Below are 13178 nucleotides of genomic sequence, written 5' to 3'. Positions count from 1 at the left end.
CATAACTTATTTTTAATGGTACACCTATGCAAAAATGGGGTCCATAATGTTAGTTTTATACACTACTTCACTGCTCATGCTAAACTGCTACATAAACTACTACAACATAGTCCCAATCACTTGAATAAAGTCAGACGCAAAGTTTGTAGCACGGAGTACCACACTAGTGAAATATTGGAAACCTACATGACTTTTTCTCAAAATTGGTCGTGTCCCAAAGATCAAAAAAATCTCATAACATAAAAAGATGGGAATGCCTCTTTAACTGCTTATTGACCACCCCTAGACCATATATGACTCTACAAAGATGCTTTAGAATATCAATGTAGGGTAAGCAGCCGCATGGAGATCATGCAGTTGACTATCAGACACAGCCAGACTCCTCATAGAGAAGACAGATTTGGTTTAATACCATCTCTGCCTTCCTGATCTCTATATATTCAGCACTGAACAAGTCCTGCATATTAATATTGGGAGTGGAAAATTAGTGAAAAATATAGATAAACAATAAGCCTACTCCTGTAAGAAAGCATATATATATATATATATATATATATATTTTTATATATATACATATATATTTATATCTAACAGAAGGTGGTGGAACACAATTCCAATTTGTGTTTTAGTTGTTCTTTGTGATCATAACAAGAATCGAAGATGTTAAAAATACATACATATTTCCATTTTTTTTAAAATTTCAAGTATTAGGTTCCACGTATCAAAAACGAGGCAAAAAGTATTTTAACATCCAACTGAGAAAACTTGTTAGCGCTATTAAAACACATAAACAAAAAACTCCAAATATTTCTGGTCACAAACAGGAAAAAGAATGGCCTGTTCTTGAACTGATTAATAGTAATGGTCTTCTCATTTAGGGAAGAAAAACATTTTTTTTGGATCCTTTTAGGCTCCAGATTTATTGGGTATATGTGGCATTCCATAATTTGGTGACCAGGTAAGATCCTAAACAATCGTCAGAACATTTCATGGCACTCAAGGTTGAGTTTGAATTATCCAAACTCTTTGGCCAAAAGCCCTTCAGATTAATTCAATTAGCTGGTTCATTGGCCAAAAATGTCATCATGTCTCCATAATGCTTGGCTGAAAGAACAAGATATCATTGTAGGACTCTGTTGCTCCCATAGTATTTCTTTTATGATGGAAACCAGATGGACCACAATAAGACTAAGGGGTACTTTGCACACTACGACATCGCAAGCCGATGCTGCGATGCCGAGCGCCATAGTCCCCGCCCCCGTCGCAGCTGCGATATCCTTGTGATAGCTGCCGTAGCGAACATTATCGCTACGGCAGCTTCACATGGACTCACCTGACCTGGGACGTCGCTCTGGCCGGCGACCCGCCTCCTTATTAAGGGGGCGGGTCGTACGGCATCCCTGCGACGTCACACGGCAGGCGGCCAATAGGAGCGGAGGGGCGGAGATGATCTGGATGTAAACATCCCGCCCACCTTCTCCCTTCCGCATATCCTACGGGAGCCGCGGTGACACCGGTAGGAGATGTTCCTCGCTCCTGCGGCTTCACACACAGCGATGTGTGCTGCTGCTGGAGCGAGGAACAACATCGGACCGTCGCGTCAGCGTAATTATGGATTACGCCTACGCTACACCGATGATATGATTACGACATAATCATATCATCGCTCGTTAATCGTATCATCTAGGCTTTAGACACTACGATGTCGCCTGCGATGCCGGATGTGCATCACTTTCAATTTGACCCCACCGACATCGCACCTGCGATGTCGTAGTGTGCAAATTACCCCTAAGGGCTCCGATAAAATCTGGTGCATACCATTACAGAACCAAATCATAAGTGATGGGTGATAAAGTGATGACTCCAGTAGACACAAAAGTAATGGCACCACACATTAGTTTTTTTATGATGGAAACCAGATGGACCATCAATAAGACTAAGGGCTCCAATAAGATCTGGTGCATCCTGTTGGAGAACCAAATCATAAGTGATGGGTAATAAGAGTGATGACTCCAGTAGACACAGAAGTAATGGCACCACACATTAGTTTTTTTATGATGGAAACCAGATGGACCAACAATAAGGCAAAGGGGTTTGATAAGATCTGGTGCATCCTATTACAGAACCAAATCATAAGTGATGGGTGATAAGAGTGATGACTCCAGGAGACACAGAAGTAATGGCACCACATGTTAGTTCTTTTATGATGGAAAACAGTTGAACCAACAATAAGACAGGGGTTCGATAAGATCGGGTGCATCCCATTACAGAACTAGATCATAAGAGATTGGTAATAGGAGTAACAACTCCAGTAAACACAGAAATAACAACACCACACGTTAGTTCTTTTATAGTGGAAAACAGATGGACCAATAATAAGACAAAGGGGTCCGATAAGATCTGGTGCATCCGAATACAGAACTAGATCATAAGAGATGGGTAATAAGAGTGATGACTCCAGTAGAGACAGAAGTAACGAAACTACGTTAGGTATTTTATGATGGAAACCATTTGGACCAACAATAAGACAAAGGGGTTCGATAATATCTGGTACATCCCATTACAGAACCAAATCATAAGACATGGGTAATAAGAGTGATGACTCCAGTAGACACAGACGTAAGAACACCACGTTAGTTCTTTTATGATGGAAACCAGTTGGACCAACAATAAGACAAAGGGGTCCGATAAGATCTGGTGCATCCCAATACAGAACTAGCTCATAAGAGATGGGTAATAAGAGTGATGACTCCAGTGCACACAGACGTAACGATACCACAAACTTTATCTCATTTTCTCTACTAAGAAGATGTGAGGATGATAATGGTGATGTTGCAGTCTTGTCTATTTGTCCATTTTCAGGGACCTATCTCACCCACGAAGCCAAAGGATCAGATGATGCCCCTGACGCAGACACCGCCATCATCAACGCAGAAGGCGGACAAGGAGGTTCCGACGATAAAAAGGAATATTTCATATAAGCTTCACACCTTCTCCTTAAAAATATGACAGCGGCAGCAAGATCAACATATAAATAACAACATAAAACAGCAACGGCAGAATAAAAATTGAAACCAATGTTCGGAATATCTGACGTGGACGACTCTCTCTTTCTCTCAACCAGGGCTACACAGCAAGGAGACGGAGGGGGACGGGAGAGAAAGGGACAGTGATCGGGAGAGATTATGCTTCTAAAACAAAAAAAACAAACTTGTATAAAAGTTATTACTAAAAACTCCTAAAAAAGATAAAAATTGCTTGCTTAAATCTACATATCTTCGGTGAACGCACTATTCTAACAAATAATAATCGTGAGTTAAGATATTTTCGGTTTATTTTCTTTTACGTGTACAAAGTTTTATCCTTTATGTTTTCTTTTTTGTTTTTTTACTTTGGAATGTTGGGTGGGTCAAGCGGGAGGGAGGGCGGGAAAGTATATATAAAAAATATTTAGTGTTTTTTATTTTTATTTCTGGGTAAGTTAAACTGGTAGGATAGATATTTTCTAGGAAGGAGTGTTATCCGTCAGGAATATGTAGGGAGACATTTATAAGGTGCCACAATTAACGCTTCCATTTTAAGACCAGTAAACTTGTACCATTTACGACTCCTCGTCACGGTTGTGGAGGATCGGAGAGTTTGGTGGGTTAACATTTTCTTTTTGTAGCCGATGCCCCTTCCCCCTTCAGTTCTTGCTTAGAAAGTGATGATTTTGGCACTCGAAAAGTCAAACGTTGGCTACAGGATATGGGATAAGAAATGGGAAGTCCCGGTTAATTCCCAGTTTCAAGGCGGGTCAGTGTCCCTAACCGAGTTAGCTTATGCTAATCAGGGTCTCGGTTTCGCACAGAATTAATGAAGAGGCACAGTGTTATTTCCTTTGTGTCATAATGTTTATTTTTCATTGTTTTTTGGTCCTATGTCAATACCCCGGGTCTTAATGGAACAGCATGGTATGGTATAGTATGGTATGGAAAGTGAGAAACCGATCATCCTCCAATTCGGGAAGACGATCATACAATTGGAGCTCTCTGATTGGTTGGCAGTCAGCAATAGAATCCCAGTTTCAACCCAGTTATCGCCAATGGATAGGTGGTATTTAATCTCTTATAAAGCACCATACCTATTATCTTTACCACATGAATGCGTCATCAGGTGATTTCTTGTTTTACCAACGTGGACTTCATTTTTCACAAAGCTTACAGCGTTATTCATTTGACAGAGTTACCGATATTAACCAATAAATCTCTGTAATATGTCATACTATGTATGTACCAGGCTTGGCATAAATTATTTTTTTTTTTCGCTGTGTCACTGTCGCGTTGTCCGTCATTTTGTACTTTATGCCACGTATTTTCGATACCTATTTATTTATGTGAATAATTTCTTATGTATGACCTAATGGCTCAAGAAAAGCTCAAAAATGGAAAACAACCAACATCACCCAAGGAATGCAACATATCCAACTTGGAAAAGAAAAGTGATAAAACATGTTCCTTCTTGGTGTCCTAGTGTTTTTGGAGATAGATGCTACCATATCTTAAGGCAAACAGCCTGACCCAACTGTGGTATCTAAGACAACATGTAGACTCAGTTTGAGGGTTGTTCGACTTGGTCTTCAAGACAATAAGAGGCAGGAGTCATGGGAGTCAGGCTGTACCTGAAGTGTTTGTTAATGTGGCACATTTTGGAGATTTCTAAAGCCAGATGTGCTACACTGTGAACACATTATAGAAAATTGTTCCAAAAAAGTAATACAATTAAGCTAGTCTCATAGTTGAGCAAAACAATTTAAATAATTTTCCCAATGTAACGGTTTTGTTTTTGCTTCAAGAAATTGGGTTAATAAATCAACTGTTTGGATCTATCATTGGTCACCTACCATCTTAAAAGTAGTGGCTCTGAGAGAAAATTTCTAATTGGTTTAAGGCTTCAGACTGGAGTTGGTACAAGTTGATTCGTAAAGCCTTGTCCATCCGCCATGACTTTAATCAGTGGTCTCTGGATGTGAGCCCTCCTACCTCCCAGCAACTGTGGCTCTGCTTTTGATTAGCAAGCTTGGTGTTGGGACACCGCAATGATGACGATACACCAGCTTTGGAACCTTTCAGGTAAGAGGTGGTTTTCAGGACTCCCATTCATTCGCCACAAACGTGGCTGATGGACCCGGCTCTGCAAATCAATCTCACTAACTCTATTGTACTCTACATGTAGTGTCAAATGAAGCAACATATAGCCATGGAGTGTCTTTGGCGCATAGTTATTTATGTCACCCTATTTATATCGATTGAGAACATGAGGCTCAAGCTGGCCAAACTGAAGAGTAAATTGTTGGACAAACGTTCGTAAGGCACACAGCTACCTCTCTCGACTGCTCCTCCACAGATTCTTCTGACAGTGACTCATCTTCCCTGAAAACAAAAGGATAGTCCATTGAAATTTCAACCTCTTCCCAACAGGAAAGAGTCTTTCAATGAAGAGTCCAGAGATCCCCATACACATCAGATGGTCTGCTGGTCCTCATGTTCAGTTGACGTTCATCAAATGTTTATGTTGGCCTATTAGGTGAATTTCATAGGCAAAATTAGTAGCTCATACATTTTTTAAATATTTTTGTCAGGCTTCCACCAGAAGCAGCATGGAGTTTGAACTCCAAAAGCAGTTAGACAAAAGCCCACAAGGGGGCACACGCACCAGTAAAAAGGAAGTCAGCAAATCTAAGTCTTAACCAGGAAGTCAGGTCTGAACAGGGAAGTGAGCAAGCCATAAACAGGGGTCAGGAGAAAAGAGGTCACGTCAAAGCCAAAAAGGGGAAGCATGATCAGGAAACATTACCAAGGTCATAAGCTGGGAGAGTCAGTAAGTACAAAGGAGGGGGAGGGAACCAAGACACAGAACGGGACCGGGGACTGGAAGACAGGGCAGACAAACAATACACGGGAAATGGAGCTGAGTAATGGGATGGGTCAGGGCTAACTCACAAGAACCATTTGCACACGCTGCAGAGCAGGAGATATTACTGACAGCGTTCCGAGGGTCTCCACACCATAATAAAGCGCATGAGTCCTGGAACGAAGCACAGCAGAACAGACCCCTCCCACCTGACTTAATCCTGCAAGAGCCAAGCTACAGTCATGTCAATTTAAACATATTGGGTATGTTATAAATATGTGTAAATGAGCCTTAAAGAGGAAACTTTTTTTTAATTTAATTATTGATCAGTCTTTGAAAAGTTATAAATCTTTATTTTGCTTCCTTTTCAATCAAACTTCACACTGAAAGGGCTGTTTTAACTGCCTTGTTGGTGCACCAAGAGTACCTGTTTTGAACTGTTTCATTCTCTCTTCATCCCTTCCCCAATGATCAGGCAGGGCAAGTGTTTTTAAATTGTGTATGACCATGAGGACGGGAGCAAAGAAGCTCACACTGGAATATAAATATTTGCTTGACTTTCAGCTCTAAACAGCCGCTCTAAGTGCATGAACCAGGAAGCTAAAACAGCTTCTAAACAACATTGCCTTTAAAAGAATAGGAAGCAAAATATATTACAAAAATTCATAAAGGATATTTTCAACAAAATCTGCAACACATTAGGATTTCACTGCAAACGTGGCATATACCCAAATACTCAACATGTGAACTGATGCTTATTCTGCCATCCCTAGAGTTTTGGAAAATCAAAAATGATTAAATAATAAAGGATTTTTCAATTTTTGAACCCTCAGGAATGATTCTAATATAATACATGCTATTGATGGGATATGTAAAGTTTACATTTGCAGGCTTCTATGATATCCTCATTGATCTATTACATTTTGCAGTCCTCAGACCTCACCTTTTCTTATAGCGGGGTACACAAGTTTTGGTTGCTCCTATGTCTAATGTATCTTGTTATGCCGCATGGTTGTAATTCAGGTGCTTCCCGATCAGTTTTCTTAATGTTATATATTATAGTACATATACTATATACATATGTTATATACTACTATACAGAAATTAGGTCAGAAATCATGAATCGCAGGTTTGTAGTTGTAAAGAAAGGATTCAATGTACAGCAAGTGTCTTTCGATTTGTAGTGTTGTAAATTTGGCTATGCCACTCTATCCATAGGACATGTTCTAAGCAAATGTGCCCATAGCTTCCTACCGTAGGTGCCAGATGACTCTTCTGCATCACGAGTCTATTCCCTAACCAAATGTGATAGATTGTTGACCTCAGACCACAAACCTTCACCAATTGTATTTTTGTTTATCATTTTAAGTTGACCATGGTTGGCTAGATGTCTCACTGACTTCTGGTTGGACATCGGACAACCTTTGCTGTGCCAGAAAATATTCTCAAATGTATGAGGAACATTTTCGCAACCATAATTTTGAACCTGGTATTATGAATGGCCAGCTTTATTGACATGTTGCAAGATAGATCAGGAGATCTATCAAGATGGCCATAAACTGACCAAATATTCCACCAATTGTGGACATTTAGGCATTATTCTAAAAATCGATTGGTGGAAAAATGGTGATTCAAAAATTAATCTCGCATAGATTGGAAAATAAATAAGATTGTTAAAAATGTGCACAAATCTGCTGGTTGGTTGAAACCATGGACAACTCTAGCTTTAATCAACGTTGAATGTTCTTCTTTCGGCTCTCTGTATGGTCTCAATAATACAATAGGCCACTAGTAACTAGTGAAGACTATGGGCAAGCAGTTGTGTTTGCCTATGCCGAAAATTAAGTCCTATAATTTTTGTCTTGCCCGTCCTCACTTAGCTGAAGCCATTGGAGGCATCATCTGTCCCAAATATATTGGGTGTTCGATATGACTGGAATCCAAAGGGTTTTCTTTTTGTGAAGCCAGAGTGTTAAATGACAGAAAATGGACTTGTAATAATGGATTTGTAATAAACTTTTGGCGGCCATGTTGTGGTATGTTATGTGGCATGTTTTATGTTAGCTCTCCAAGACTTCCATTATCGTGTTCATCCACCGATGCTCAATAAAATTAATTTGTGTAAAATGGCTAGTGAAGATTGATAGTATGGCAAAGTGTTACTGTAGATTATGGATTTTTGTGTTAGGTTTAGACCTAAACAATGAAAAGGGTTGTCCAGAACTACTCCTAAAGATTAATTTCATTTTGGTGGAGGTCCAACAGCTGGTGACCACCACAGCTCAGTAGACTGTCTAGTGGCCCTTCTTGTATATTGCAGCTCAGATCTCAGCGAATCTGAGCTACAGTACTCAAGAATGGCTACAATACTGTCTACAGCACTATGGTGTTCCAGCTCTGTGCCACGGGACGAGCTAGCAGCTGATCAGTGAAGGTGTCGGGAGTTGGACCCTACCCACTAATATATTAATTTCCTGCGTCAAGGATGCCTCATCAATATAGAAGTTCTGGTCAAACACTTTATCTGATCGGTTAAGGTGTCGGGAGTTCGACCTTACCCACTGATATGATATTAATGTCCTGAATCAAGGATACATCATCAATATAGATGTTCTGGTCAACCACTTCATCTGATCGGTGATGGTGTCGTGAGTTGACCCTACCGACTAATATAACATTAATGTCCTGCCCTAAGGATAAGTCATGAATATTAAAAGTTCTGGTCAACCACTTCATCTTGTATCTCCATGAAAAAAATGTTTCACAATGTCAACAACTGGCGATGACTTTCTGAAAGACACCGGATTAAGGGTTTAGTAGATGTTAATACCCTTTTACATAGTCATCACTACCAACATGTTAAGCCCTATCCTGCACGAGCAAGGTCTGGCATCTTTAAATAGACTTTGGTCACTTTAGTGGTTCTTTTGAAACAGTAGCCTCACATGAAAGACCAACTTTACCATCCATCCTGTTATTGGAAAACGTTTACCACCATTTTTATGACTGTTAAGACTTTGTTATGTCTATTTCTGTATAAAAAGGATTTTTAATGTTGTAATAGGTTTTCAATTTGCCTTCAAATTTATATACACTCACATGGGGTGGTAGTGAAGGTTGCTCAAAAGACGTAAGCTGTGAGTCTGGAGGGCACAAACCATTAAAAGCCTAAATAGTTATTATGTGCACGGACGGAGGCTGGTCTTGGTCGTTGTACACAGGTAAGGAATATTACAAATGTACTGGACATAGAAATATATGCTTTTACTGTTATCACTCTGTGCCAATCTCCTGCTTTAAATAGGATCTATAATTTACTATAAATATGTATTTTTTTCCTGGTGTAAATTTCACTGTTCCCCTGAATCCGATGATGTTTTTCTTTTATTCATGCGCCTCTCTGTTCCTGAGTTACGGCCCCTCTTCCCTGTGTATAAATCTAGTCCTGTTCACCAAGTAGGTGTGGTCCTCAACTGTTCTGCATGGGCGTCTTTATGAAAACCACACCCACTTCTCTAAAAAGACTGCATTCACATCCAGGGAGAAAGGGGCCATATCTAAGGAACGGAGAGGCGCAGGAAGAAAAGGAAAACAACACTGGGTTAAGAAGAAGAGCAGTATTTCCACTAGGTAAAAGAATTACTTATTTTAGCAAACGACAGGTTTTCTTATACAGGGAAATAACTATCGGTTTTAGAAACCTCAACCCCTAAAAGAATCATTTGTGTGTAGGTTTAAAAACTACAAGTTAATTAAAGTCATGGTTCTGCTGTGTGAAACATTTTGCATTTGGAATGCTTTTGTCAGGGCTCCACTGTGCGGAGCATTTTACATGTGAAAATGCTCTGCTATGTGTCTTGTGCACTTGCTGACAGGTTGTTTTTCAGCACTAGGGTCCACGCTGGTTTTGGGAGGTGCCTTCACAGATGTGCCTCATTTCTGGTGATTGCTCTGTTTCTTTACTGGGCTTGCTCAGTCTGAACTCTGCCAGTCGTACTTCCTGTTTGCTCAGTGTGCTCTTGGCTCCTATCTGGTGTAAGTGTTGTGATCTTGGCTTCTGACCTTGGACCTCTTCCTGACCACGTCTGTCTGATTCCTGAACCTTATACGTTACCTCTCGACTTCTGACCTCTGACCTCTGCCTGATCACGTCTCTGTCTGCTCCCTGAACCTTATACGTTACCTCCCGACTTCTGACCTTGGACTTCTGCCTGATCACGGGTCTGTCTGTTCCCTAAACCTTATACGTTACCTCCTGGCTTATTATCCCGGCTTGTCTGACTACCCTTCTATTCATACTGCTTGTAGTGTCTAGCATCACAATTAATCAGTATAAAGCTTTGCTTCCTTGTGGAGAAATGTAATTCTTAAACTTTATGCTAATGAGGCCAGCAGTGCATGGGGGCGTGTCAATGCACTTGACATTTTTCATAACCTCACCCACCCTCCACCACCCTTCCTTTTTCAAAACAGGATTTCTCAGTGCTGTAGCAATGCTTTGGGGTCATACTGGTATTGATGAACTTGTATTCTCGAGACTTAAGGGGGCTTTACACGCAGCGACATCGCTAGCGATGTCGCTGGTGAAAGCACCCTCGCCCGTCGGTTGTGAGTCTTGGGCAAATCGCTGCCCGTGGCACACAATATCGTTAGGACCCGTCACACGGACTTACCTGCCTAGCGACGTCACTGTGACAGGCGAACCGCCTCCTTTCTAAGGGGGCGGTTCGTGTGGCGTCACAGCGGAGTCACTAAGCGGCCTCCCAATAAAAGTGATGGGGCGGAGATGAGCGGCTGTAGCATCCCGCCCACTTCCTTCCTTCCTCATTGCCGGCGGCCGCAGGTAAGCTGTTGTTCGTCGTTCCCGGGGTGTCACACATAGAGATGTGTGCTGCTGCAGGAACGACGAACAATCCGCGTCCTCAACAATCAACGATTTTTTGAAAATGAGCGACGTGTCAACGATGGATGATTTGTTGAGTATTTTCCATCGTTAACGGCCGCTCGTTGGTGTCACACGCAACGACGTCGCTAACGATGCCGGATGTGCGGCACGGAATCCGTGACCCCGGCGATATATCGTTAGATACGTCGTTGCGTGTAACGGGGTCTTTACACTGACAAGCATTATGTTGGGGGTGAATTTGAAGTTGATGATAGATTTTCTTTAACAGCCTTGTAACAATAGTCGTCAATATAATTAGTCCAGTTATTTTTCATTTTAACGACCAAAAGATAAAAAAAAAATCAAAATTTTAATTGTAAGAAGCGGAATAAGTTCCATTTAATATAGTTGCGGCACACTTTTATGGCTGCAGCAAATTCCGCTATGGGCAAGAAACTGGCCAGTGGTTTTAATAACATTTGACTAATAAAATTGATTGTTCACATCTCATAAACATCTGGGAGCTAGAAATGACGGAATTTACTGTGTCAAGAACCCGTCATCTACGATACCATTACCCAGATGTCCTGCGCCGAAAAATAACATCCGGCTATGGAAAAGGCAAGAAGCCACATGAATGGAGTTGGCCAAATTAGCAGCAAATAAAATCTAGTGATTTCTAATATCATGGCCGGGTGCCTGTACATATGCGATTGGATGGGAGGCAGCGTAATACTGTGGATGTAACGAGCGAGAAATATTTTATTCATCCATATTGTTTTTTTATGGTGCAGCAACGGGAATGAAATCCGGCCTTGAAATGACCTTGTCGAGCAAAACCTGAGCGCTGCGTGGTTCTGTGTTGGTTCGCTCTACTCGGCAGTCCGTCGGCCCCTGTAAACATATGCAGAGGGGTTTTATAACCCCGGCAGTCAGGATAAAGCTGGCCACAGCTACCGACCCTGCACAGTACAAGTCAGTGCACACGGCAGGATTGTAGAATGGACGGTGCCAAATGGCTGCGAGCAGCCAAATGTCGTTGTTATTTGAGCAGTTTGGCAGCCACGCCGATGCTGTAAGTGGGTGTACATGTAGTATTAGGAGGAACGAGATAGTGTAACCCTTTCATCAAGTGGGAAGCATGAGGATTTTCTTGCACACCCTTTTTAAAGGTAGATGCGGAATTAGCATTTTTATATTTTGCTGTTCTTTTAATTAGAGATCATTGGGGGTCTGGAGACCCCCACCGATCCTTCAAAAATGCACGAAGAGATATGTCGCTCAGAAGACAGAATCTCACACCTCCTGACCTAGCGCGCACACACCGGGGAGTACTTACCGTAAATTTGTCTGTGTGCTCAGTTAGGCATTCCTATTTGTGAGCTACACACTTTTGGGGGCATTCAATGGGGTCTTTCAGTCGAGGCCAAAAATGTTGGCACCCTTGAAATTGTTCCAGAAAATTAAATAATTAAGCATTACTTGTACATTTTGTTATACACGTTTATTTGCTTTGTTTATATCGTAACAACACAAAAAAATAAGAAAAAAATGCAAATAGGACATAATTTCACACCAAACCTCAAAAACGGGCCGCACAAAATCATTGGCACCCGTCACTTCATATTTGGCTGCACACTTTTTGGGATAAATAACTTCCATCAGTCACTTCCTATCACCGTCCACAAGCTTCTTACTCCTCTCCCCTGGAATTTCGGACCCTTTTTTATCTCCAGGTTTCCAGGTCTCTCATATATGAAGGCGTCTTCTCTTCTCCCAACAACAATTTTCAGAGGTCTCCACAGGTGGTCAATGGGATTTAGACCTGGACTCATTGCTGCCACTTTAGAATTCTCCACCACTTCTGTTTGCATCCATTTCTGGGGGCTTCTTGAAGCCTGTTTGGGGTCACTGTCATGCTGGAAAACCCATGACCTAGGACGCAAACCCAGCTTTCTGAAACTGTACACTACATTGCCACCCAAAACCCTTACATAATCTTCAGATTTCATGATGCCTTGCACATAGTCAAGATATACAGTGCCAGAAGCAGCAAAAGAACCCCAAAACATTTTCGAATCTCCACCATATTTGGCTGTGGGTATTGTGTTTAGTGTTGAGCAAGTAGTTAACTATTCGTACTCGCTATGCTGTTAGCAAGTACTGTCCACGACTCGCATATTCATTTCGAGTAGCAGGCACAAAATAAGTCAATCGCAAATACTCGCTAAGTAGCGAGTAACCCAAAAGCCGTACTATTTGCTACTCGCACAAAAAGTACTGCTTTTGGGTTACTCGCTACTTAGCGAGTATTTCCCATTAATTTGCATTGTGCCCGCTACTCATAATGAATATGCGAGTAGCGGACAGTACTCGCTAACAGCATAGCGAGTACGAATAG

The 13178-nt window shown here is 41.3% G+C and overlaps 1 protein-coding gene across 8 annotated transcripts in view; it reads left to right on the top strand.

Annotated features, from left to right (window-relative positions):
- Positions 1 to 4314, top strand: part of CADM3 (cell adhesion molecule 3) — a 379565-nt gene extending 375251 nt beyond the window's left edge. For all 8 annotated transcript variants that reach the window (XM_075330340.1, XM_075330346.1, XM_075330342.1 and 5 more), the window contains one exon: positions 2863 to 4314. In XM_075330340.1, coding sequence (XP_075186455.1) covers positions 2863 to 2981 — 119 coding nt within the window. In that variant the 3' untranslated portion in view covers positions 2982 to 4314. The remainder of the gene's footprint in view (positions 1 to 2862) is intronic.
- Positions 4315 to 13178: the final 8864 nt, after the last annotated feature.

Source organism: Anomaloglossus baeobatrachus, chromosome 12 (genome assembly GCF_048569485.1).
Source record: "Anomaloglossus baeobatrachus isolate aAnoBae1 chromosome 12, aAnoBae1.hap1, whole genome shotgun sequence".
Classification (NCBI taxonomy): Eukaryota; Metazoa; Chordata; class Amphibia; order Anura; family Aromobatidae; genus Anomaloglossus; species Anomaloglossus baeobatrachus.
Note: the sequence above shows the minus strand (reverse complement) of the source record. Positions and strands in the feature narration are given on the sequence as shown.